Source organism: Herpailurus yagouaroundi, unplaced genomic scaffold, assembly GCF_014898765.1.
Source record: "Herpailurus yagouaroundi ecotype Mexico unplaced genomic scaffold, PumYag 188, whole genome shotgun sequence".
Taxonomy (NCBI): Eukaryota; Metazoa; Chordata; class Mammalia; order Carnivora; family Felidae; genus Herpailurus; species Herpailurus yagouaroundi.
The window spans coordinates 23,651,121-23,677,770 of NW_024412419.1; the positions used below are offsets into that span (position 1 = coordinate 23,651,121).

Genomic DNA, 26,650 nt, shown 5'->3' on the forward strand with positions numbered 1-26,650 from the left:
CCTGTGAGGTAACCTCTCCTTGTGGCTAGGACAGTGCTGTTTTTTTTTTTTTTTTTAATTTTAAATGTTTATTTATTTCTGAGAGAGAGAGAGAGAGAGAGAGAGAGAGAGAGAGAGAGAGAGAAAGACATAGAGTGCAAGCAGGGGAGGGGCAGAGAGAGAGGGAGACACAGGATCCAAAGCAGGCTCCAGGCTGTGTGCTGTCACCTAAGCAGAGGTTGATGCTCAACCAACCAAGCCACCCAGATGCCCCAGTGCTGGTTTTTAATGGGGCAGTACTGGTCAAGGGGTGGCTCCAGATCCCCCTTCCCCTCTTCCATATAATGTATGGTGCTCAGACTCTGGTCTGTAGCCTGGAGGTAACATTCCCAATGTCTGCTCCTGGGAAAAGCAGTGAATGTTGCAGGGAAAGGGAGCTCCATGTCACTAACTGTCCCCTGTCTTCCACATCACCAGGGTTCATGTCACTTCCATCACATGACTGAGGGTCTACTGGGCACTCTGGCTGGGGCTAGCGTCTAGGGAGCTCACAGCCTAGGGTGCGTGTGGAGCTGGCTGGGGGCAGGGGCAGGTGGACGATCGCAGCTCAGTGTGCTGAGTGGAGTCGTGACAGGTCCATGCAGGGGCTGGAGAAGCAGGGGAGATCCTGGGGGTGTCAAGGAGGGCTCCTCAAAGGGGAATGGGACTCGGCCAGAGGCAACATGTATATGTGTAGGGTTAGGAGAGAGGCTTTTTCTCAGTTGTGTATTTAGATGCTTATTTGCATATTTTAATCAGACCTCCAGATATTTTGCAATGGGAAGTGTGTTCAGGGTATCTGGGCTTTTACATTGCTGGGAATAGAAGAAGTTTAATTTATTAAGGGCCAGGAGGACTCTCAGTGACATTTTCATTGAGGAAATAGGGTCAAAATGTAATCGTCCATTCACCAAATCATGTGTTGAAAGTTTTAGGATATCAGTTTTTGAGATCTTGAGCTGCTTGCTGGGTAGACAAGGGCTGTCCTCTGTGGCTGTGGAGGGGACTACTTATCTGCTCTGTACAAGAGCCCTTTTCCCAGCTTGTGATTGCGCACAGTCCGTCAGTCCATTTAATTCATTCATTTCAAGTATTTATTCAATGCCTTCTAGGGTGGGCTGAGCCTCATGCCCTGTGTCGAGTGTAGGGAGACAATCACTCATGGTCCTTGTGTTCGGGAAACTCACAAAACGGTGGGGGACACCCCTATGGAGTCATAAGCTCACCAGAGACTCAGTGAGATGACAGGAAACATAGGGAGCGGCCGGAGACAGCCTCCTGCTCAAATTGGGTGGTTGGAGGGGTTCACACGGGGGAAGCTCTGGGGCTGACTGGTCATTCTGGGCACCTGGACCACCCCTGGGCTTGAAAGGATTAGTGATAGGACTGCAGAAACGTAGCCGGCTGCCTGTCAGGAGCCGTGACCTTCCAGTGAGGGGCACAGCCAGCCCAGCACGACTGCGTAGGGCCGAAGCAGGGGGAATAGGACCCTGGCGCCCCCTCCCATCTCCCACTGGCCAAACCCAAGGGAGTCAGAAGGCAGGGAGCCTGGAGTGACGGGGGAGAGAGGAACCTAGGGGAGTGGGAGATATCCTGCACACAGACTTGCTGCAGGAGGGGAAGCTTCTCCCAGGAAGGGTGCTGGAACTCTTTAGCAGTTTCCTGGTCCTTATGGAAAAAGTCCTGCACACCGGGCAGCTGAGAAGAGTGACAATTTATTGGCTCATCGTGCTGGAGCCCAGAAGTCCAAAATCAAGCTGTTGGCAGGGCCAGGTCCCTCCTGAAGGTGCTGGGGAAGGATGTTCCAGGCTCGCTTCCGGCTTTTGGTAGTTGGTTGGTTGTGGCAGCCTAACTCCAAACTTCCCATGGCATTCTCCCTGTGTGTGTGTGTGTGTGTGTGTGTGTGTGTGTGTGTGTGTGCATGCATGCATGCCTGCGAGCATGTGTGTATATACACATGTGTGTGCATGTGTGTATGTGCTCCTGCATGCATGTGTGTATATATACGCGTGTGCATGCATGTGTGTATGCGTGTGTATATGTGTGTATGCACATGTGTATGTGTGTGAGTGTGTGCATACATGTGTGTATGTGTGTGTGCACATGTGTGGGCACCTGTGTGGGCATGTGTGTGCTATGCAGGGGGAGCTATTAAACAGAACTAAGAGTCCTGACAGCCACGTGTTTGGGGATCTTTCAGGTGGCTTAGATGACGTTGAGATCTGGGGTCTCCTCCCTCACCCCCTTCACCTGTGCCCCGTAGGTTCCCACCCCTGGAACTCCTCTGCCTGTGCCCTGGAGACTCTTCTATCAGGAGTCCATCCAGGCTTTGTGGGGCTTGGTGCTTAAACAATTTGGGAGCTTCATTAAGAAAGAAGGCAAAATTAGATCTGAAAGTATTTATTAAGGATGATAAAAGAAATCACAACAAAGTACTGGGGCAGGGGATTCAAGTCCCTTTCTTCTGGGATCTCTTCAGACGAGTGACCAGAAAGCTTCCACAGGGCAGCCTGCCACCATGCCTCCACTCGCCCATCGGGGCAACTCTCCTGGCTCCTAGGGTCCCAGGCTGGGAGTCCAGCAGCTTCAGTAGCTCCCACCCCTGCTGGCGCCTGGCCAGCTCCTTACCCTTTGGCTTCAGGTTGACACCACATCTCATGGCCCCCAGGCTCACTCTCATCATATGGTCATAGTAACCGTGAGTGTGTGACTCACCGAGTGCCTGTTCCTTGCCAACCAGTGCGAGTGCTTTCCGAGGGTCAAACACACCAGGAGGGCAGAGCTGTGCTCCTCCCTGCTTGGCACGTGGGGAAACTGGGGCTCTGAGAGCTTGTTTCTTGTCCAGGGTGACGCGGTGGCTGGGGTCAGATCCAGTCTGCCTCCAGGGCTCTGTTTCTCAAGGGCTGAGCCAACTGTACCTCCCTTATTATGGGTAATGTAGGCATGCAGTGGGGGTCTCTCTCCATCACTCGGCTCCCAAGGGCAAACCGTAGTCTCCCCTATTTCCAACATCTGGCAGAGAGCAGGGCGAAGCAGTCCTCAGGAGATACTTATGCTCAACTGTCCAGCGGGGTCAGGTTGGAGAGCAAGAGGCACAGGAAGAGACATGGTGGAAGGAAGACAGGATGGGGGCCAGGTTGGAGGAGCTTGTCGGAGGCGGTGCTAGGTGTGACCTTTTCCCAAGGACACTGGGAGCCACGAGGGGTGTCCAGCTGGGGTGTCCAATGGGGTGACCATTGGATCTGTATTTTGGAAGGTCTGACTCTCAGGCTGTGATGTGAGGATGGGTTTGCGGGGAGGCACCCACCTGCCCTCTCCAAACAGAGCTCAGGGACGTGGAGGCCAGGCTCGTCCCGTCCCCACCCTGTCTGGCATCGCCACTGAGATGATTCACTCTCACTTACAAGTTATGAAACATGGGCCAGGGCTTGCCTTGCTGGGCTTCAGTTTTCCCATCTGTAAATTCGGGTTTCTTCACACCTACCTCTCAGGGGGAATCCACTGCAAAGCACCCAGGAGCCTCTTCCTGCTGCTGGCTGCCACTGGTCCTGGTTGGGAGGAAGAACCTCCTTCCTGGGGCCTCTGCTAAAGGGAGCTCAGGAGCTCAGCTCACCATGCCAGCTTGCCCCCTGAGGGGCTGTGGATGGGAGCAGCCTCCCCGTGGAGCCCAGTGGGCCTGTGGGGTTCTGGCACGGGGCTGGTGCCTGCCATGGGGGATCTCCTCAGTGCTTCTGGGCTGGCCCTCCTGGGCCCCTCGTGAAGCGTGGTTAATGGAAGCTGCTCCTTCCAGGGCCTCAGGAGAGGCCCCCACGGGCCTGCCCTCAGTGGTGTCTCAGAGAAGAGGAAAGAACCCAGGAAAGTGCTAGAAAGGCCAGGAGAGGTTTCAATCAGTAAACCCCGGACACGTTTGATTCAGTCAGCAGGGCCTCCGGATGTGTGGACAGCCTCCCGCCAGCTCTCCTGCCCTGTGTTACGTACGCCTGCCTGTTTTCTCTGTAAAGACCCTCGGGGATCTGCCTAGAAAACATCTTGGGTGAGTGGCTCTTTGCAGGGCTGCGTGAAGTCAATGAAGCCTCTGGCTCCCTCTGCCCCCACCCTGTGCCCCTTGGATGGTGAGGGTTAGAAGTGGGTAGGGTGAGGGGAGGGAGCAATTTTCATTCAAGGTAGGGCAATGTGAGCCTGGTGTTTCCATCCAAGGGCAAGGGCCCAGTGAGGAAGCATGCATGGGCTACTCCAGTTCACATTTTCTGAAAGCTGGGGCAGTGAGATCTGGCTTGAAGAGGAGGCCACAGGCTTCCTGGTATGCGTGTGTTTCTGGGGAAGGGCGCTAACTGAGGTGGGGGGCCTATGATGGGCTGGACATAATCATAGTCTGTTACATGCCCATTGTGGCTACCCTATCAAGTCAGTATTGTTACCCCCATTTTATAGATGAGGAGACAGAAGGTGAGGAAGGTTACGGACTGGCCAGAGGTCACACAGCTGGAAGAAGCAGGATCAGGATTCACAGCCAGTTCTGCCTCTTGCCAAGGCCTGGATGCTCACACGACCTACCCTTCTGCGCCTAGAAATAGCTTGAGAGCTGAACCGGATTGGGCCCACAGGCCACTACAGCAAAACCAGGGGTTCCTTGCCAGCGGTGTCCCAGCCCCAAGCCTGCCATGCATTCCCCTGCTGTGGTCACTACCCATCGGGGCCCGGCTCTCTCTCCGGCAGCCCCCACAGGACAGGTTGGCCACTTGGGAGTGCCCAGTGCCCGGCTGGGCCCCAGGGGAAATGAGGCCAAGGGGAAATGTCTCCTGGCTCCTTCTCTCCCTCTTGCAGGAGCTGCGGGCTCCTTCAGAGCAGCGGTTGCTATGCAGCCTTGTTTGTTCAAGGAGAGCGTGGTAGAGGCCGGCAGCGCACCAGCAGCAGAGCCAGGGGCCTGTCCTCTAGCCTGGGGCTGGCCAGGCGTGGGGCCGCCTCATCCTTGCACCCCTGGACTCCTGGGCCGCATCGTCCGTGGAGAGACCACAGAGCCTGGGCTTCTTCAGTGACAGGGGTTGGCCTCTGCGTGGAAAGGTGAGGAGGGGATGTGCAGGGGAAGGGGGTGGGGGATGGGTCAGCCCACCAGGAGTCCTTGGAGGGGTGTTGAGGACCCGACCTGGAGCCAGGACAAAGGGCACCGATGGATAGAGGCTGTGGGACTGTGGGGGCAGTCCCTTCCTCTCTCTGGAGCCTGCTGCTCTCTGAGCCTGTGAGCCAAGAAACGGGCTGCCCTTTCCTGCTGGCCATGGCCGCTGGCAGAGCTCCCCGTTTGGGGGTAAGCCCCACTCCCTGGGGCTGCCGAGAGCGAAGGTGCCAGAGGGGTAAGGAAGGCTCTGTGTTAGGGGCCACCTCTCCAGGACAAAGGCCCACATTGGCTGGGGACCTTGAGGAGCACAAGAAGGGACTGTATGGCCAGTGCTCTGTGGGTGCAGTGCTAAGGGGGTCACAGAACACAGGGGCACCCAGTCCTACCAGCAGGGATGTGTAGGGCTGTAACCAAACCGGTCCTTTTTGTTTTTTAAAGTTTATTTATTCTGAGAGAGAGAGAGAGACTGTGTGTGTGAGTACACAAGCAGGGGAAGGGCAGAGAAAGAGGGAGAGAGAGAGAATCCCAAGCAGGCTCTGTACTGCAGAGCCCAAAGCGGGGCTTGATCTCATGAACCCTCAGATCATGACCTGAGCCAAAGTGAAGAGTCAGAGGCTTGGGGTGCCTGGGGGGCTCACTTGGTTGAGATCTGACTCTTGATTTCAGCTCAGGTCATGATCCCAGGACTGTGGGATCAAGCCCTCCTTGGGCTCCACACTGAGCGTGGAGCCTGCTTGGGAATCTCTCTCTTCCTCTGCCCCTCTCCCCTGCTTGTGCTGCCTCTCTCTTTAAAATGAAAAATAAAAATAAAAAAGGACCTACCTCAGGGTCGCCTGTTGTCCTCAGGGCCACCTCACAGGCACCTGACTCTGCTCACCTGCATGGATGCTTGGAAATTTATTGCTTGTTGCATACTCAACCTCTTGTCAACAGGAAGATGTATAAAACTCATGAATTGTTTAAGGTAGAATTATAGGGGAGGCAGCGTGGCTCAGTCAGTTGAGGGTCTGACTCTTGATTACGACTCAGGTCATGATCTCATGGTCGTAGGATTGAGCCCCGTGTTGGGCTCCGTGCTGAGTGTGGATCCTGCTTAGGATTCTCTCTCTCTCGTTCTCTACTCCTGCCCCACTCATGCTCTCTCTCTCTCTCTCTCTCTCTCTCTCAAAAAAAAAAAAAAAAAAAAAAAAAAAAAGAAAATGTTTTTTAAGTAGAATTTGTGAATGTGTAGCCACTACTGCCCAGGTCAGGAAATAGACGCCCACTTAGGCAGCCTCCCGAAGCCTCCCCCACAGGCCCCTTCCTTATGGAAGCCACCTCCCTTCCCCTTCTGCTAGGGTTAACTGTATTCTCATTTCCCCTGGCTTTTCCATAAAGTTTCACCATCTTTGTGTGCATGTCTAGGGTGTTTAATTTGGTCTTCTTTTGAACTTCATAGAAACAGAATGGCACCCTATGGAATCTTCTGTGCCTGGCTGGCTTCTTTCAGTAAACATGACACCGTGGGGCCACCCAGGGCGTTGAGGGGAGTAGTAGTTTGTTCGTTTTCATTGCCGTGGAATATTCCACGGCATGAATACCCATAACTCTTTTCTTCAGTTTCCTGTTGGGCATTGAGATTGTTTCCACATTTTGGCCATTGCCAAATCAGAGCTGCTGTGGACGTTCTCATACTTCTTTCTTGGTTCACACATGTGAGGTTTTCTCTAGGGCAGGTGCCGAGGAGCAGACTTGGCGGGGCATAGGGCTTGCACATCTTTAGTACCTAAGCCAGGCTGCTTCTCTCCATGCCCGTGCTCGTGTCCCCCTCGCCAGCTGTGCGTTGGAGCTCCGGCCACTCTTGGTCTCACCAACACTTGGTGTCGTCCATCCAGAAGCTTAGTTGTTGGCGATCTTGGCTGACTGACACAAGTGTTCTGACTGACTAGCACTTCTCTGGTCAGGATTTGGGACTTGCCTTGCCGCTTTCTTACTCCCCACTTTCCTCTCTCTGGGGGAGGCCCCTTTCCCCTGGTCTCCTTGCTCAGCATCGTGCTGTTTCCCAGCCTCCTCCGTTGTTCTCTCTGCTCTCCAGGCCCATCTGTCCCTAGACTAGACCGGGCTCCAGGGCAGCGATCTGGAAGTCTGATATTTCCACTGTGTCTGTGCTTCAAAACCTCTGGTTTTGGGCCCAACTTGCATCCCTTCTTGGGCCTTGGCTTTCCTTTCAGTAAAAAGGACAGAAGAACATGGCCCTCCACAGAAACCATCTCAGTTTCCCAGGCAAAAGCTGGCACACGTTCTGGAGAGGCACCTGTAAGATTCGAGCTTTTGGTCAAGCAGAGTCCTCTTTCTCCCGGGGCCGTTGGAAAAGGACAGAGCTGGTGGTCTGAAGCCTGCTGAGCTTCTTACGGGGAGACCTTTGTCAAGAGCCACTTCTTGGAATGTGACAGACATTTAGACACTGGGCATGGCCAACACAAGCTTGCCGAGATGCTGAGTGGAAGAGGTGTTTATTTCTTCTCAGCCCTTTCTGGTCCTCTCGTACCTGTAAGTGCTCACAGACTGTGGTTTGATGACTGGAGCTCCAACTACTGGGCAGGGGTCCCTGAGCCAGGAAACCTTGCAGAGAGCCTTCCTGGGGCAGTGGACCAGGCCACTTTGCATAAGACTTCAGCACTAGGATCAAGCTCTTGGACGACTCACACCTTGATGGGGGAGGCTTCAGGATGGGAGGGCAGAAGGTTCCAAGTCTCAGCCAGTGGCTGTGTAACTTCAGGCACGATTGACACGGTGGCACCCGGCCCCACCAGGAAACGTAGTCCTCCTCAGGAACCCCTTGTCCTGGCTCCGACCAGGCACCGCAGTCCGAGGCACTGCACCAACCATTTTGGGGAGGCCTCGGTGGGAGGGTGGAGGAGGAAGCTGAGGACCTTGTCAGCTGGTGGCCAGTGTGATGCCTGCAGGGATATGACCCCTGGGTAGGCTTAGGCTCTTGCCGGCCCTGGGTGTGTCATACAGCCCGACCCCACATTAACCCCTTATTTGCCAGCCAGGAGACTAGATTACCTTTGAGGTCACTTACAGCTCACAGTTTAGTGACAGAAGAAGCAGATGAAGGCACCCCTTGTCCACACAAGGTGAAGCTTCATTGAATTACTAGCATGTGTTCTGATCTCTAATTTATATTAGCATCAAGATGATACACAAAAGTGGGGCAGGCTCAGAAGGTTTTGAATTTTGTAAATTTATGGATATATTACACACCCTTTCCACTAGGGCCACCACTTGCACATACAGTGCCTTTGTGTGAGTTAGAAAAAGACATCTCTTTATCAAGACACTTTACTTCTATTTGTCAGAGAAGGGCAATAAATGTGCAAATTTGTGGTGACTGCAGTGTGAATGGGGTCCCCTTAATTGTGATGCCTTGTGAAGTGCCCAACCTGAACAACCACACAGGGCAGCCCTGCTTGTCCCCTACTGTCATTGTCTTCCAAACACAGCTTAAATAAAACTTTTTCTCACCCATAGGCTTTCCCATGTCTTCTAGACCAATGATTCATATCAGAATTCCTGGGAGGTGGGGGCTGTTTTGAATGTCACAGCCCTAGATATAAATGCAGCTCTCCCCTTCCACCCTCTGTTTCCCCTCATCCCCAACACACACAGTAAACTATTGGAAGGCAACATTCCTTAGCTGCATTAGCAATAAACATGGCTGAGAAGTTCTCTTGACCATGAAATCCACACTGTCCCAGAAAGTCATTAAGACACGGGCACTCAGTAGCTGCCTCCTTAACAGACTCTGTTCTGGTGAGAAGGGATCTCTTGGAGCATTTCCCAGCAAGGTGATAGATACTTGAGCTGCTCTTCTAAGTGTCCTGCCCCAGCCTGTCTGCTGCCTCCTGCTTACCCCAGAAAACTTATGTGATGAAGGACATCCACCAGGTGGCACCTCCATTTTGCCACCCAGCCTCAGCCAGGCCACCGTAGCTTCGTGCCCCAGAAACTTTCAAACAGGGCATTTTCCCCTCTTCTTGCGCATCTTAACACGCACACTAAAATAGTTATTAAACAATAGTATCAGTAGCCACTGTTTGTTGAATACTTGCTTAGGGGCCGGACAGTATGAAATGCTTTTCATATTTTATTGAATACTCTCAGTAACCTTGTGAGACAGGTGTTACTTTTTTCCTTTTGCAGTGAAACGGAAGCTCAGAGGGGTTAGTAATGTGTTGTATGTGAAGTCTTGTAACTAGCAGGGGAAGGAATCTAACACAGGGCTGTTGACTCCTGAGTGCGCGCTGTGAAATACCATGTTCTTCTGTCTCCAGGAGCAGAGATTGTCAGCCCTGAGGCCTTCACTTACCTCGATGCAACTACTTAACCTTTCTGAGCCTCCGTCTTCTTATGTACAAAACGAGGACAATAATATCTGCCTTGTTGCTCTGTTTCAAAAGTTAAATGGCGTGATATTTGCCAGCATCTAGCTCAGCGCCTGGTGCATAGCAACATGGAACTGAGAGATGTTAGTCTCCTTCCCTTGTTTCTCCTCAATGAGATTGTCTGTGAAGATGTGCTTTCATGTTGATTTCTCCATTCTTGCATGCTGCAAACGGTTATGGAGCTGTTATTGTGTGCCAGGAGCTGTGTTTGGCACTTTGTCTGCATTTCTTTACATTCCTGTGGGCCTGCTAGCTGATGCACCTGCTACTGTCTCGAGACAGAGGGTTACAGGAGTACTGACCCCCCTGATCCCATTACGGCAGGGAGGTGGCATCTGTAATCAGTGGGTTTAGCTTCAAAGCTGGTGAAGGGGCCCGGGGAAGGGGGCACTTATGGCGGACTGGGGGGGACACGTCATCTGTGAGCTGCCTTCCTGCTGGCCCACGTGCCAGTCACGTCTGGAGGCAGGAGCCTGAGTGGGAGCACTTGGGCACTCCTGGTGTGTCTGGTGGGTGCAGGGATCAGTCTCCTGGTTTTGGTGGAGATGGCTCCTGGGGCTACGAACCTCAGGGGTCAGATACTGTCATTTCTCTCCTCAAAAAGTCTTTTTTTAAAAAAAATGTTTATTTTATTTTTTGAGACAGAGAGAGACACAGCATGAGCAGGGAAGGGGCAGAGAGAGAGGGAGACACAGAATGTGAAGCAGGCTCCAGGCTCTGAGTGGTCCAGAGAGAGAGGGAGACACAGAATGTGAAGCAGGCTCCAGGCTCTGAGCGGTCAGCACAGAGCCTGGCGTGGGGCTCGAACTCACGAACCATGAGATCGTGACCTGAGCCGAAGTCGGACGCTTAACCGACTGAGCCACCCAGGCGCCCCTCTCCTAAAAGTCTTTAGAGTTCCCTTTACCGGCAGAGCACGCCCTGACTCTGGCAGAATGCTGCAGGTCCCCACATATCGGCCCTTATCTGCCTTCCCAGCCCCGGGCCCTCCTGCCAAATCCCACACTCACAGTCCGTTCCTCCATGTTTCGGCTCAGGCTGTCTTCTCGGCCTGGGAGGCCTTTTCCCTCCGCGTCTGAACCCTGCCTCCTTCCAGGCCCGACAAGGATGCAGCTTTCCTGTGGAGGGTGTCCAGGCGCCTAGTCAGACAGCACTGCTGGTCTCCCATGTGCCCGTCTCTGCCCGGGACCCACCCCTGGCGTCGTGGTGGGTGCGAATTCGCAGCACAGCATCCCAGGTGAGAACGGCGGGAGGGCCCGGCCAGGCTAGTTGGAGCCGCTGCCTCTATGGACACGTGTGTCTCCTCCACCTGAGGGGCACACGCGTCACCTGGGTCTGTCTTGTAAGGACAGAGGGCTGACCCATCATAAATATATTAAAACATTTTTTTTTAATATTTATTTCTTTTTTTGAGAGAGAATGTGAGTTGGGGGGTGGGTAGAGAGAGAGAAGGAGACAGAATCTGAAGCACGCTCCAGGCTCTGAGCTGTCAGCACAGAGTGCGACACGGGGCTCGAACTTACGAACGGTGAGATCATGACCTGAGCCGAAGTTGAACGCTTAACCTACTGAGCCACCCAGGCACCCCCGTCATAACTTTAAAGAGAGCTTATGGGCAGGGGAAGGGAAAGAAAGAGGTCACACCTGATGCTACTGACCATCTACCAGCAATGGTGCTGAATTACTTTTGCACATGACTTCCCTTAATCCTGACAGAACCTTTTGGTAGGACGGTTTTTCAGATGAAGAAACCAAAGCTCAGAGGAATTAGGGAACTTTCCCAAGTTAATATGAGAGGGGCAAGGGTCAGTTACCAAGTTAACCCAGCTGTGTCTTGCCTCAAGGCCAAAGATCTAGGTGTCCCAACGTGGGCTTTCAGGAGCATACTGGGTAGGGGTGTGGGCTGGGAGGGGTGCCTGTCTGAGGCCTCTCTGCAGAGAGAGAATGTTTCGGTGGGGGACAATTTGGGGTTCCAAACCTAGGTTTGTTCGCTCTGCCGTCTTTCCCTTACTCCCTTTCTCTACCCACCGGGACATTTGACACCACTGTTCCCATCCAGCATGTCTGAGGAGGTGAGAACTCTGACCTATCAGAACCTGTGTCTCTCAGAGGTCTCTAAAAGGAGGAATGGGTAGTGTCACAGCCACACGAAGGAAGCTGCTCGTGCAGTAGCCCCTGGAAGAGGGGGCAGGAGGGGCTGCATCTTAGGATCGGGGGCCCATCCCCTCCCGGGCCTCTCTGCTCTGACCCCTCCTCAGAGCCTCTGCCTTGCCCTCCTGTCTAAGTAAGTGCTCTTACTTAGCCTGGCTCTGCCCAGCTCCCTTGGGAGCAAAGTGGACGTGGAATGGGGCATGGATTCCCTGCAGGCTGTGCCAAGCACAGGGGTGATTGGGATTTTGTCCCTGGGGCTGACATTCTTTACTGGGCCAGTCTTTGCTTCGTTTCCTTTCCACTTGAAACCTGAGTCCCTTCTGCCACCTTTCTTCATTCCTGTGGTGCCAGTCACCATGGAACCTCTGTAGCCATAGCTTTAGTGGAAAGAGCAGACAACGTCCAGTTACCTTGGGCCACTCCATTCCATGAGGTGGAAAACTGAGATTGAGGGTGGAGGAGTCAGCCATCTTGGGCAATCCAGAGCCTCAGGGAGTGAGGACAGAATCCTGGTCCCCAGAACCCATTGGCTATTAGCCCTTTAGGTCAGGGGTTGGCTGTTCCAATAAGGAATAGTCACTCCTTGGTGCCCAGAACAGAACAGTGCAAGGTGCAAATGTGGGCTCAGTGAATTGTATCTTGGTCAGGGGCTAAGTACGGTCCAGGCTAAACCCCAAAGCTTTGTCTACATTTGAGCTGGAATTTCGGATCTTGGTTTTTACAGTTTGCAAATGGATTTTTGAGTTCCCACCAGGTCATGGGTCTACATGGTTTTCCCAGAGAGGGGCCACCCATTGTTCTCACATAAGACATAAGACATGGTTCTTTGTCCATATGCAGCTGTGGCTACCTCCCCTTGAGCAGGAGATCCTGCATGTAGATCCTGAGAGCCTAAGGGGTCATATGTGTGGATACAGGCAGGGGCAGGCCTACGAGGGGGTCTGCCTGCTGGGGTGCCCTGGCAAGCTATGACGTGGATGCAGGTTTCCTTTCTGTACTGCAGGTGTCCCTCTGGGCACAGAGTAATGTCGGCTGTCTAGGCCAATGGCCGTTCTGCCTGCTGAGGAGCTTGTGGCGAGTGGGGAGGGGACTGTCTGGTTCAGAAGGCCCTTTGCAGTAGAGCTGGCCACTGAAACTTTTCTCATCTGTAGTCTCAGGCAGCTCCAAATCTTTTCTTTAGCTTCTTAGTGAGTGATCCCTTTGGGGAAACTGAGGCAGCAATAACCACTTTGACAGCATAAGGTGAGAAACAGGGCTGAGATCCCCTTAGACAGTGAATCTGGGGGCACCAGGGTGGCTCAGTAGGTTGAGCTTCTGACTCTTGATTTCGTCTCAGGCCATGATCTCATGGTTTGTGAGTTCAAGCCCTGCATTGGGCTCTGCACTGACAGTGAGGAACCTGCTTGGGATTTTCTCTCTCTCTCTCTCTCTCTCTCTCTGCCCTTCACCTGTTCGCATGTGCTCTCCTCTCCCTCTCTCAAAATCAATAAACTTAAAAAAAAAAAAAAAAAGAAAGTGAATCTGAACTACAGCCCAGTGGTTCTCAATCCTGTTTGAACATCAAAATCACTCAGGAGTTAAGAAAAAGAAACCAAACAGATCCCTGTGGGCTGCTCCCTACAAGACTAATTCAGCAGGAGCCGGAGGTGGGGCCTTGGAATCTGTCATTTTATCAGTTCCCAGGCGATTCTGATTTGCAGCCAAGGTCGAGAACAAGGGCTGCAGCTAAATACCACTTTTCTGCTTATAATTCATGAAGAAAGCCTCTGCTCTGGTTAGATATGGCAGCAGGAGTCTGTGGGGCCTGCGGCTCTCACTGTCTCCAAAGCCTGGGCTCTAGCTTATTTGCTTTAATTCAGTTGTGGATGGTCTGTCCCCGTCTGGAACATTCCTGCCGGGCTTTGCTGGAAGCAGCCGCCTTGCCAGTCTCTTGAGTGTGCCTCTTTGCCGGCTGACTGGGGCAAGGGGCAGGGTGTTGAGACCAATGTCCACCACATTGCTTGGGAGAAATGCTGCACCTCACGTACATTCTCAGCTGTGTGTCACTACCTTGTGGCCAGATGCTTATCTTAGTAGTCAGCAGAGGTAGGTCAGGGAGTTGCGAGGAAAATGCTCCTCAGAGCTTGAGGACGTAAGCAATGAGACCAGGCAGAGGCTAGGCTGGAACCTCTGTTTGGGCCAGAAGCGTTGCTAGGAGCTGCCGTGCCCTCTGGGGCCTGAGTGGGGACGGTGGCAGGCTGGCTTCCAGACGGGAGGCTGGTTTTCTCACTTCCTGAGTTAGGATTTGCTGCTCAGCAAAAGGAAGCTGGCCCTGTATCTTACCCTGTTCCCAGATGATATCTCGAGGGAGTTACTCCAGAGTGCAGATTGGGACATGTGGCCTTTACCCCAGATTTTATCACTGATCAGCCCTGGCCATCCACCTCACTGCCTATCAGGGTAGAAATGGGTCGGTCACCTTTCGCTCAGCAAAGACTATAAACTTGTGTAAAGTGGCAGAGTCTCTGGTGAGACCCTTGTCCCATGGAAAGAGAATGAGGTTAGGTCAAGAGCAAGAGCTGACAACACCCCAGAGTTTGAGGGAGACCAGGAAGAGGCCTGAAGTAGTCAAGCAGTTGGCCACAGGACAATGAAATGACTCTCTGACAGAAGTTTGGCTTGGTCAGTGAGGTGAGATTGAGGGCCAAGAACTTCATGCAGATGGAGACTGGCACATCCTGAGAGAAAACTAGAGAGCTGGTTCTGGGAGACCCCGCCAGACGTCTGAGGGACGGGCAGAGTCATAAATCTCGACATTTGTCGTGAGGGCAGCTGGCGGAGAAAATGAGTTTTTGAAGAAAATAGAAACTAATGGAGAAAGAGAGCATCAGACTCTGCCTTGATAAATTCTACCTTCCCCAGAGACCCTAAGGTGTCCCTGTCAAAGCCACAAATGAATCCAGGTTAGTGGGTTTTGGTGACACTCTTCATAGCCAACTTTGGTCACAGTCTTGTGGCCTTGGCAGTTGGAATGTTGCAAGCGTCTAAGACAGTCAGAATGTCAGAAAAGAGGTGTCCTTTCGTTCAGCAGCAGATTTCTTCAGTATAAGAATATTTCAATTCCTGATGGGCTTCCTGCAAAGTGGTTTAAAAAGTGTGCTATTTGGGGGTACCTGGGTGGCTCAGTCTGATTCTTGACTTCAGCTCAGGTCATGATCTCACAGTTTGTGAGATCGAGCCCCAGATCAGGCTCTGCACTGACACCATGGAGCCTACTTGGAATTCTCACTCTCTCTCTCTCTCTCTCTCTCTCTCAAAATAAATAAATAACCATTTAAAAAAATGTTTGTAAAAATGTTTGTTACTTGTTCTCACTTCACTCAGCCGCTCCCTACCATAGGTCTCTGGATGTTACAAGCTGTGGACCTCTGGATCCCCAAGGACTGCGTTCACGGCCCAGGAAGTAGCGGCTGCCTCTGGACAACCTCCCAGGCACCTTCACTGATAGGGGCATGGGCACCCGTGATGCTGTCCCCCCAGGTACGGGGCTGCAGTCTGCCTGGGAGATGTAGCCAGGCAGGTGGCCATGCCTTCCTGCCCTTGCCCAAGGCTCTCTGCCGGCTGTGCTGGCTCTCCATACTCAGCTTCTTGTCTGGGGCCTCCCTAGCCTAGGGAAAGGCTCGGAGTATTCTAGAAACTTGTCTGGGCTTTGCCTCCACTCTGCTGGTGGGCTGGCTGAGGAGCTGACCTGTTTTGTGGAGGGAGCACATGGATGGCCAGAGGACATGTGGCTGGGCCTCAGGGTGTCTCTGTCTCCTCAGCTGACAGGGTAGGATAATGGGAACAGTGTGCCCAGCTCAGCGTCAAGAGATGGGGTTCCAGACCTACTGAATGAGCCTCAGTTTCCTTTGGAGGGTGAAGGGATCTATAGGTCCTGCCATGGGTGGAAGGGGTGCTGGTGAGGTGGAGAGCTGCTTTTCCCTCGGGAGGGGGGGGTTGGAACAGGGGCCCTGTGATGACTTGAGAGGAGTGTAGAGGACCCCAGAATGTCAGAGTAGTTCAGGAAATAGGTCATGACCTAGGGGCAGAGCACCCTGGGACTTTGCTATATTAATGAGAAAACAAATGCGTAATTTAGTGCCACTTTCAGATCCTGTCGGACATTAGATTCTCGTGGGGAAGTGGGAAGTACTGAAAACTTAAGAAAAACCTAGAAATCTAGAAATAGAATGAAGATGTGACTATGTGAACCCGTAGTCCTTTCTAACTCCTTTGTTTTACCAACCTGGGGACTGAGACTCAGGCTAACTTATTTCCTCAAGGTCACACAGCAGACAGAAACAGGAAGGGAACAGACGCCCGACTCCCGGTCCTGTGACCTTCCACCCTGGGGGTGGGTATGCTGGGTTGTGGTGGGTTAGGGCCCCCTGGATGGTCCTGAGATGTGCCTAGGAGGAGTCATGGAGGCATAGGACTAATGATTCAGTTTGCGGACATTTAAGCTCCTCCTGAGTGCAGGTCCTCGAAAGATGAATAGGACATGATCCCTGTGCCTGAGTGCGGCAGGGCTGGGAGGGGAGAGGCAAAGAGAGGGGAAGGTAAGATGGGGCATGCCTGGGCTACTGTGGGGGCACAGAGGGGAGGCAAGGCTTCTCAAAGTACTGGGTGCTCAGTTGAGGCTCCCCCTCCTCGCTTCCTGCGTCTCTGCTCAGGGCCCCTCTCCTTGGGCTTCCAATCCCACACTGTCACTGCTTGTTACTCATTGTCTCCCCCACCTGCCTTCGGGCCTTGCCCAGGACTGTATCACCAGGGACTGGGGGACAGAGTCCCTGACAGACAGCGTTTGATGAATATCCGCAGTAGGGATCAATCAAATCAATTTGCTGAGTTGGGGAGGTTTAGGAGAAGATGCAGGGTCAGTGCAGGATGAGGTGCTGGAGGACTCCCAGGGGAGGGTTGTTGAGCAGGTAATTGGATGCTCTGCCCTGCCACTGTGGGGAGAGGTCAGGGCCAAAGCCACAGGTCAGGGGGTTACCACATGAGGGTGACAATTGAAGGCGTGGCACTGAGGAGCGGCTCATGAAAGCAGCCAGTGTGAGATGTGCAGTGGACAGAGGCAGGGCAGGGGTGTGGAGGAGGGGAGCCCTGAAGGAGACTAAGAAGGTATGGAGTGGTTGGGTGGGGCTGGGGAGCTGGAGCAAAGCTGGATGGAGAACACAGGTGAGTGTGAGAAGTGGGGATCCAGGGCTGGGAAGAGTGGGGTGGTGGGCTTTGGTGGGGATCGTGGTACCGCGGCCGGCTGGGGGTGGGGTGGCGGGCCCCCCTTTGTGGACCAGGCTCTGGTTTGGGGGAAGGGCCACAGAGACCCCCAGGGGCAGAGTGCTCCAACAGTCTGTTCCCCAGTCCTGGACTCGGTGCACGCTAAGGTGACGCTCTTCCCATGCTTCTGTCCCCAGCCAAGGTTCTGGCCCCCGTGGCCATGTACCTTGGGAGTGTCCCTCGGACCGGTGCCGGGCCCCGCGCGCTTCCGGGCGGAAGCAGTGACTCCAGGCTTCAGACTTATGGAGAAGGTGAGGTTGGGGGACTTGGCCTGCTGACTCGGTCACACCAGATGGCCTTCCAGTGCCCTGAGTGGCCTCTCTGGGGACTTGGGGCAGAGAACTGGAGTTCCACCAGCAGCTGCCTGATGAGGACCAGTGACCAGAGAGCAGGGCATGGGCCTCATCCTGGAGAGAGGACAGGAGTTTGTTTGGATGTCTGGCTGTGTCCTCCAGCTACTGGCAGAGGCTGTCTTTACTGTGGTCCCTGCTGCAGATGCCCCTTGGCTTTAGGTGGATCCTTTAATTCTGTGCTTCCGAGGATGAGGTGCACAGAGAGGGGTTCACAGGAACAAGGACGTGGGGATCTCAGCATGTCCCTCACTCTCCTCAGGACCCAAGGAGAATCCATGTGCCCCGGAAAGACCAGGTCCGCTGTCCCCTGGGTGGGCATTCAGCATGCAGGGCGGTGGTGGGGAGGTGGACACCTCTAGAGGGACAGAAGCTGGAGCGGTGATTTTCAGGACACTCATTCAGATTCCTGGCCACTTTCTGCTCTAACTTCCAGCTGCAGACCCCCCTTCTCTGCAGAGCTCCAGTCCCAGGGTTCTAGATGGAAAGCTAGCTTGTTCCGGTTACCTGCCCTCTTTCAGGCTAGTCCCCTCACACGCCTGTGGCTGGCACCGACTTCAGCTTTTGCTGGGTCTGGTGCTGTCCAGTATCTGTGGCTTCTTCTGTGGGTCTCGTGGCTTATGTCAAGGCACTCCAAAAAATTGTTCTGTGTGGGGCAGAGATTCCAAAAGCTGGTCTCTGTTTGTTCTCCCTGTCCCTTCCACGGTCTAAGCTCCTTCAGGGCCCAGTTCAGACATCACCACTTCGTGAAGGTTTTCCAGATCCCTCTCCTCCTCCTCTACATGCACAAAGCATTTTATTGATACCACCCTAATGGCACATATCACATTTTACCTTGTAATGAACCCATTTAGGGACAAATCTTATTTCTGTAATGGATTGCAAGTCTTTCAGTGATAAAGCTGTGCCTCACACATCTCTGTGCCTCCACTGACTGGACAGTGCTTGGCAAATACTAGACGCTCGCTGAGTGTTTGTTGGGTGAGTCGTTGGATAACCTGGAGTCTGCACGGAAGCACGATCTGTCCTGAGTCACCTCAACTTCTCTTTTCAATCTGCATTTGGTATCGTCAGGTATATCGAGTGTATTGGTTGGGATCCTGGAGATTGCCGGATGGTGGTCCCTGGGCAGAAGGCCAACCCTAAGTATTTGTGGCCTCACATCTGTGCTGTGAAAGGGCTGTGTAGCGAGTCCCCTTTTCTTCTCTCGAGTAGCTCATGACCCAGGTCTTCACAGGTACTGTTGGATGAACGAACTGACCCAAGGAGTGACAGTAACATTGAATGATCGGGAGCACGGGACAAGTCCTGACTGTTCCAAGGAAGCAGAACCAAAGGTTTTGCTGGTGCCTGGTGCCACCTTGGGCTCTGTGTGCCAAGCCTCTCCTGCTTCTATCTCCCCCAGCGTCCCTCCAGCCAGCTCCGAGGGTCTTGCAAGAGGAGCCGTTGCAGCCCTTGAGTGGACAAGTGGATCCTGGCAACCTCAAGCTGGATGCCCCTCCAAAGGGATGGCAGGCCAGGAATGGCCACCCCAGGAACATTGCTGCCTTATCTCTGGGGCCCAACCACCCGGCACCCTTTTTGGAGTCTGAGGCCAACAGTGTGGCCCGGGACACCACCCAGATCAAGGACAAGCTCAAGAAAAGGAGGCTCTCAGAGGGCTTGGCATCATCTTCCCAAGGTGAGCCCCGGGCCCTGCCCACCTGCCACCCACCCACCCTGAGGCGAGGGACACCAGGCTACCTGGCCGTGAGGATCAGTAGGTATCTAGCTGGCAGCCAGGTTCTCTCCAAGCTGCTCAGGGTGAACCCACCAAGAGCCCTGTCAGCCATATACGGGGGAATGCCTGGGCCCTGCAGCGGTCTCCCAACTAACTTCCCCATTCTCTCCCTTGCCTCCTTCTAGTCTTCTCTCCAGAGGCATCCTTTTAATTAATTAATTAACTAATTTCCAAGTCATACAGCTTCTGGAATTGCCAGACCAGTGACTCTCTCCCTGAGAGGTCTGAAGTCTTTTTTCTAGACGTGTCATGTCTTTTCACAAAGGTCTAGTGGAGGAGAAAAAGAACAGGAGCTGTGCAATGTGCAGATAGGAAGTGATCTTGATTGATCAGGTCCCTCGGCAAGTGTGGCGGGACAGGGATCTCTGGTACCCTGAGTGGGGCTGGGGCTGCCCTCACCACTCTGAGTTGGGGCTGCATTGGCCTCTCTGCACCACTGCCCAGGTGGGGCCCAAGGTGGGCATGCTGGTGGTGACGTCCCCACCTGGGTTGTGACCCCTCCTCACCTCCCTCGCCGCACCAAACTGATGATAGGGCAGGGCGGAGCCAGGCTGGGCAGGGTTGCGGAGAAGATATTTTGACTTGGTTGTTTTGATGCAACCACTTTGGAACAAGGAGCTGGAACAAGATGGCCCTCGAAAGTTCAGTGCTAAGTATTTTCACCACCGCCAAAAAATTTGCAAAGACCATCCTGAGCTCCTTACTGTAGGGATGGCAGGGGGTGGGGCAAAGCGCAGTGAAGATGTCTGCCGGACGCATGAGGTACTAATAACAGAGCTGCAAGTGTGGTGGTCTGCTTTTAGACTAGGTCAGGGTGCCCCCTGTGTCAGAACAGCTACGCTTCCACATCATTAGCTGAAAAGGAAGGGGAAACAGAAGTAAGTTATGGGCCAGGTACTTTCTTGGCATTTTATGTAAGTTACGTCACTGAATGTTTGGACAACCCCGTGATGTGACTATTTTCATCTTACAGAAGAGCAAATGGGGAGTCAGAGATGTACCCAAGGTCATACCCGTCTAGCCAGGACGGGACTCCACTCTCCTCACCCCTAGTCTAGTACTGGTAGATTTCCCTTCCTGCCTAGCCTGCCTCTGAATTTTGTTTTATTAAAAAAAAAATGTTTATTTATGTATTTTGAGAGAGAGAGGGAGAGAGAGAGAGGGAGGGAGAACACATGCAAGCTGGGGAGGGGCAGAGAGAGCGAGAGAGAGGGGAGAGAGAGAATCCCAAGCAGGCTCCTCACTGTCAGCACAGAGCCCAAAGTTGGGCTTGAACTCACAAACTGTGAGATCATGACCTGAGCTGAAATCAAGAGTTGGACACTTAACTGACTGAGCCACCCAGGCACCCCTGCCTCTGAATTTTAAATAGGTGACTTGGGCCCTTTCTACCAAATTTCATAGGAGGGGGAGCAGGCCCTCCGCACCATCGGCTTGCTCGGCCCGGTGGCGGGGCGGTCCGGGTGGATCTCCTTCTGTCTGTCCCTGGCCTGGCCTTCCATCCCTGTTGCCAGTATCTGAACTGTCCCCCAGCCCGTGCTCCTGGGACTAACTTATTCCTCATCCTTATCCCACAGTCTCTCTGGATCCTTTGGGAGGCCCCAGAGGAGTTCCTCTAAGGAGCTTCATCCCCCGGGCCACCTCTCAGAGGCTGCTGAGGGTGCCCAAGCCGATGCCCCCCATCCAGAGCATCCCCACCACCCCTGAGGCTGGCGGAGCCAAGGAGAATGGCCTGGATCTGCCTGGGAGCAGCCAGGGTCCCCAGGAGCTGAGACCCGGAGCCCAGGAGGTGAGGTGATCCAACTGCTCTGAGTTTTACCTCTCGGTCCTTCTGCCTTTCTTTCCATTCTTTACTACCCCTGGTTCCTGAGCCTCTAGCTTCTCAGACGGTGTCTGAGGGGCCACCCTCAAGGATGGGGCTCTGGGTCCTCATTTCGTCTTTCCGGCAGCATCCCAAACCTTCATGGCCAGCCTGAGAGCTTTGGCTGGCTGCCCCAGAGCTGTGTGACCACCAGTCCTACGGTTGGTGGTCCCTAGGCCTTCTCTGGTCTATATGTTCCAGAATTCCTCATGCTTCTGACCCTCCCCATTATAGGCTGAGGGGCAAGAAGGCTGGGCTAAAATTCAGGAGACTTGGGCTCTGATTTCCACTCTGCCCCTCACGGGCTGTGTGACCTTGGGCCAGTCACCCTTCTCTCTGGGTCTGTTTTGCATATCTATAAAAAGGAGGTACTGGACCAGATGTTCTTGAAGACTGCTTTCAGCATTGATGTTCTAGGATTTCCTCAAATGACAAGAAGAGAAAAATAAATAACAAAAAGGAAGTAGGGATGAGGGGGACCCCTGGCCAGTCTCCTGTCTTGGAGTGGTAAGGAAGCGCTGAGCTTTCTGGGGAGTTCTAGGGGTGTGTGGCTGCAGAGAGAAACCAGAGGACACTTCCCAGCACTGCCTGCCACCCCACGTGGCTCCTGACAAAAGGGACCGCCCTGTATGAGGGGCCTGGGATGTGAGCATCCAGACCCTTTCCCCCAACCTCCATTCTCAGGTGCAGATCTCCAGGCACTACCTGCACTGCAAGGATGAGAAGATGCACAAGTCACTGGGGGGTCTTGTGATCCCGCCCATCCCAAAGGCCGGGGTGCCCGCTGGGACCCCCTCCGGTGCACCTGGCTCCCTTCCCCGCCTCCTGCCTCCAGGCCAGGATGTCCTCACGGGCCTGAAGGTCCCCCGCACACGGTAAGCTGCCCTAAGTCACAACTGCCTTGTAGTCCTCTCTCCAATCCCTCCAAGATCCGCTGAACCTCCACTCCAGCGCAGGTCTGGGGCACCCGGGGTGTGAAGGGCCTGGCTCTCCCATGAGCCACAGACCTGAGGAGGCCAAGGCGAGCTGGGTCGTCTGGGCTTAGGAGACAATGTCTCAGCCTCCGTCTTCCACCAGTTTCTTATCTGTGGCTGCTGTGGTGATGAATAAAATACAAGCTGTATTCATGGTAGCATATATTTTCTTCATTAACGGATGCTACAATTACAAGCTTTATCATGTGTGTGTGTATGGAAGCAGGAGGGAGAGGTCCACAAAATTTTAGATTTTACAAGGGGTCTTCAGACTCGAAAATGTTTGGGAACTGATGGGGTAGAGGGTTGCTGTGTTGTTAATGAGTCCACATTTATGGCTCATAAGTGGGACAGACGGATCTCTTCAGATGGCCTAGAACATCTCCATGGGCAGGTCAGACTAATGTCAGAGCAAGTGTGTGTGTGTGTGTGTGTGTGTGTGTGTGTGTGTGTGTGCGCATGCGCGTGCGCATGTGCACATGCGTGAGAGAGACAGATACAGTGGCAGAGACAGAGAGACAAGAGTGAGAGGGAGAAAGGCCTCATTTCCTGCATAGCTTTAGGGCATGCTGTACTGAATTTTCCCATTTCTCTCATGCGTCCTCACCTCTCCATCTCCTATGCTGCCTTCCCTTCTGTCTGTATACATGTCTGCCTCCTTCTCAACCCTGGAGGAGTGTGGGCCTGCTCCTGGATTGGAGCTCCATCAACCTCTACTTCCTCACATTAGGCCCCTCCTCCTTTCTGCTCAAACATCTACTCCTTCCTTCCCTCAAAGCCGTTCCTGGGGGCTGGAAGGACTTTCTAGCCCCAGACCAGTGACCTTTACTCCCATCTCATTGCTCTTGACTTCACATCACGTGGGGCGTTGATGTCCTTGGAGTCTTCTCCTTCCTTGCCTTCCTGACTTTGAAACCTGCTTCTTGACCTTCTGTGACAAGACCTTCCAGACAGTCTCCCCTGTGCTCTCCTTTGTCCGTCTCTTAAACATGGCCATTCCTGAAGCTTGTTCCTACCCCTTTGTACCCATCTCCTCGTTCTCCCCTGGGAGAGTCCTGTCTGTGCTGGCAGCTTCCAGGGATGGGTGTCTTCCTCATGCCCTGCTCGGCCTTGAGGTCTCCCTCGAGTCGAGCTCTGGATTTCCATCCTCCTGTTGGGCAACTCCAGTCTTGTCATGTCAGAGAGAGGGAGGCTGTGCCTCCGTCCCAACCACACAGATGGGGCACCTCATGTTTCCCCAAACTGCCTCCCTCCCATGACCTCCCGATGTCCACTGAGGTGCAGGCCTTCTCTTGCTTCTGCCTTTCTTCTCAGTTTTCACTCACTGGCTCCCTCTTGAGCTCCCTGACAGCTCTTAGCCTGGCTCCTGGCCCCCCTGGGCTCTGCATCCTAATCTATTCTCATCCACCGCCCTCTGTACCTTTCTTCCACACGATCCACATTTTTTGACTTCCTTTGCCAGCAGCCTAAAGTCGACTCTCCTTGGTCTGACATTCAAGCAGGCCCCCTGTGCTGCTCTGCAGGAACCTTCCCACCCCCAGACCCTCCAGAGCCCCGGGCGGCACCTCCCCAACCCTAACGCCAGCCTTTCACTCTGCTTTCAGAGCCTGCTGTCCTTTAATCCCCGGTTCCATGCCTCTCCTTGTGCTAGTCTTCCCTGCCCTCCTCCAGGAGGCGATGGGGGAAGGGCATCCTCTGTGCTGTCCACACAGCAACCAGCCCACAGACTGCCTGACCACATCCCCTCCACTGATTTGTTCAACTTTTATTTAAACCTCATACCTATTCTTTAACTTGGGGCACTACAGAGCAGAGGCCATATCCAGAAACCTCTGCAGCTTCCATGGTGCCAAGCTTGGTCCCTGGCGTGGATTATACACACACACAGATATTATAAATATCTGCTCATTTGCTGTCCAGTTATAGCATGGATTTTTCTCCATTAACTCTGTGAGGCTAGCAAATAGGTGGGAAGGAGCCTCCATTACCATTTCTTTCATTCATTTGCTTTTTCATCCATCCATCCATGCATTCATTTACTTAGCTAAGAGCTAGTAAGCACCTACTATGTGCCATGTGCTGTGGAAACAAAGCCAAACAAGACAGTCTCTGTGCTCTAGGAGCTCACGAGAGAGATTTACTAGTAACCTACTGAATCGAGGTCTAGTGAGGTAAGAATTAAGGTAGAAGGCTGCCCTTGGTTCTGGGGAGCCCAGTGGAAATTGATCTCGATTAGGCTAGGAAGCCTTCTTGGAGGAGGTGAGGCCTGAGCTGAGCTTTGAGGGCTGAAGGAGAGTTTGGGAGATGAAGAGGGAGAGATGGAGATGTTCACGGAACTGTCAGGGGTTTGCACGGCAGCACCGGTGTTTGTATGACACAGGCGGGTGAGGTTAGCAGGGTGGCGGGGCCCTGTGTGCGCAAGTGAGGACGGTGAGCTTTAGCCTGGAGAATGAGGTGCTGCTGAAGGCCTTTCGGTGTGGAAGTGCCATGAGATCTGAGTTAGAAAGGCCACTTTGACGACCACAGAGGGCGGTGCACACTGAGGCAGAGGCTGCTACGGGCAGTGCGGGGAGAAGCCGTGGGCGCCTGGCAGGGCAGAGGCAGTGGTCTGCGGTGTCTGGACCCAGCCTGGCCTGATGTGGTCTCCCGGTCAGCCTGCCCTTGACTTTGCAGATGGAGTTACGTCTCCTGCAGCTTTGAACTCCTAGCCAAGAGCCTCTTTACAGAGCCGCCCACAGCCCCTCTACTGTGTGCCCCGTCCCGCCCACTGCCCCATCCCGGGGCTACCGGACCCCTCACAGCAGGGGCTCCTTCTTGCCATCTCTCATAGTGTTTTTTCTTCCCCGTTCTTTTAAGATTGGTTCGGGAGAGTGGGCCTCGGGAGAAGACCCCTAAATCTCTGGGTATGTACCCCCCCCCCCTGCGCACTCCCACTTGCTATGTATTCAACTCCCTGCCTCCTGGACCGGGTGTGGGGGCAGAACTGGGGTTCGAGTAGGCCTGAGCATGCTCGGACCTGAACCCCTCATTTCATGGATGGAGAAGCTGAAGTCACTGGCGGTGCTGCTTTGGGGACCAGTGGCCCTGTGTTATGCCCGGCATGTGGACCCACACCAGCTCATGAGCCAGCTGAGAGGGAAAGTGCAGATCCTGTGTGACAGAGGAGTGCATGCTCCGAGACTCTGCAAGCTGGGTTTTGTCCTCAGTCTCCGCACGGAGGTCTCAGTCCCGGCTTATCTGCAAGCGGGTCCACATGGCTCCAAAGACGGAGCTTCTGACACGAGGGGCTGCCTCTGCACGGTTTTGAGCAAGTGGAGGAGAATACTCCTCACCAGACCGAGTGAGAAATTAAACCACATCCCGTGAACCCCTTAGTCAGCTGGCCCCAGAAGGTTTCAGCATCAGGGGAATATGGCCAACTGGGTGGCCAGTGAGAGGCCAAGGCGCAGAGAGGCTTCAGAAGAGGGAGCAGGAAGCTCTCCAGCCTCACTCTGTGACCTCACTCTGTGACCTCACTCTGTGGAGAGGAGGGAGGATGAGCCCTGGGCAGGTTGGGGGAGGGGATCCCCAAGCCCGGGGATGAGGGCTGGAGGCCACTGCTGTGCTGACCGGCAGGAGGGGGCAGACTCCTGGTCCAGCTTTCTGGCAGGCCACTCTGTATAGCTTAGCAGATGGGTCCACTGGCTAGGGGGAGGCTGTTGCCCAAGAAACCCCAGGGTCAGGACTCGAGCTGAGCCCGAGAGGCGGTCCTGGCATAGAAACTTCTGTGGTGGCTCTTTCCCCTGCTGCTCTCTGGCTGGGCTGCAGTGGGGTGACCTTGGGCAGTCTGCTGTGACAGCCACTGGCACCCACGGTGTCCCTCAACAACTACCCCTGAGGGTGCTGTCAGGGGGTTGGGCCAGGAGACCCCAGTTTGTAACCACTCCTTTGTCTGCATCGCAAGCTTGCTGCTTGAGAACCAGGTCCCCGGGGGCTTGGTAGCAGGGTCCAGGCTGCTCAGACAAGGCTTTTTAGGGCCTCTCTTGGAGGTGGAGGTGAGGAGAGGGGATGCCAAGTAGTAAAGTCCTTAAAGGGCCCTCTGACCCTCCAGTTGTCAGCTGGGGATAACATTGCCCAATATGTGTAACACGTCTACCACGTAGAAGGAGCTCGCATGGTATTGTATGAAGCTGAGGGCTTCCCAAATTTTGTGGCATTCCTGCAGTCCTTGCCCTGGTTAGCTGGTACCTGGACATCTGTGTCCTCTGCCCTGTCCTTTACTTTTGGACAAATGGAGGCTTCATCCCTCCTCCATCTTGGCCCTTGATCCTTCTCCTGGGACGCAGGCAGAGGGATCCTTGGTAGGAGGCATTGGCTGGGCAGAGGTCCAGGGTAACCTGGGAGCCCTCCTGGAGGCCCCAGATTCAAGACACCCCTTCCAGCCTCAGGTGGCCCCAGATATTTAAGGTCCCCTTATTTGCAGGTTCACCCAAGGACAGTGAGCTCCAACCTTTGTGAACAGGAGAACCCAGTTAACATTTCTTTCATTAAAAGAAAACTAATCCACCCCTGTCTTGCCTCCATCACAAGACAACATACTTTTGAAATTCATTGATTAGGAAAATCTAGATTAACAAAGAGATACTAGTGATTTGATGTCATTTGGAAATCAGTTTGTATTGTATCAATCACAAGAGCA

General features: G+C 53.7%; 1 protein-coding gene across 4 annotated transcripts in view; it reads left to right on the forward strand.

Moving 5' to 3' along the window:
• The window catches only part of TOGARAM2 (TOG array regulator of axonemal microtubules 2), a 68,608-nt gene that overhangs the window by 12,989 nt on the left and 28,969 nt on the right, over positions 1-26,650 (forward strand). For 2 of the 4 annotated variants that reach the window (XR_005797237.1, XM_040496406.1), the window contains exons 2-10: positions 3,935-4,051; positions 4,450-5,079; positions 10,655-10,795; positions 15,089-15,228; positions 17,145-17,258; positions 18,763-19,038; positions 20,715-20,926; positions 21,683-21,873; positions 24,829-24,875. Coding sequence is in view for 3 of the 4 variants with exons in the window: in XM_040496406.1 (XP_040352340.1) it covers positions 15,201-15,228; positions 17,145-17,258; positions 18,763-19,038; positions 20,715-20,926; positions 21,683-21,873; positions 24,829-24,875 (868 nt within the window). In the remaining variant the exon portion in view is untranslated. Of the gene's footprint in view, positions 1-3,934; positions 4,052-4,449; positions 5,080-10,654; positions 10,796-15,072; positions 15,229-17,144; positions 17,259-18,762; positions 19,039-20,714; positions 20,927-21,682; positions 21,874-24,828; positions 24,876-26,650 lie in introns of all 4 variants that reach the window. The other 2 variants (XM_040496405.1, XM_040496407.1) reach the window with 2 other exon arrangements.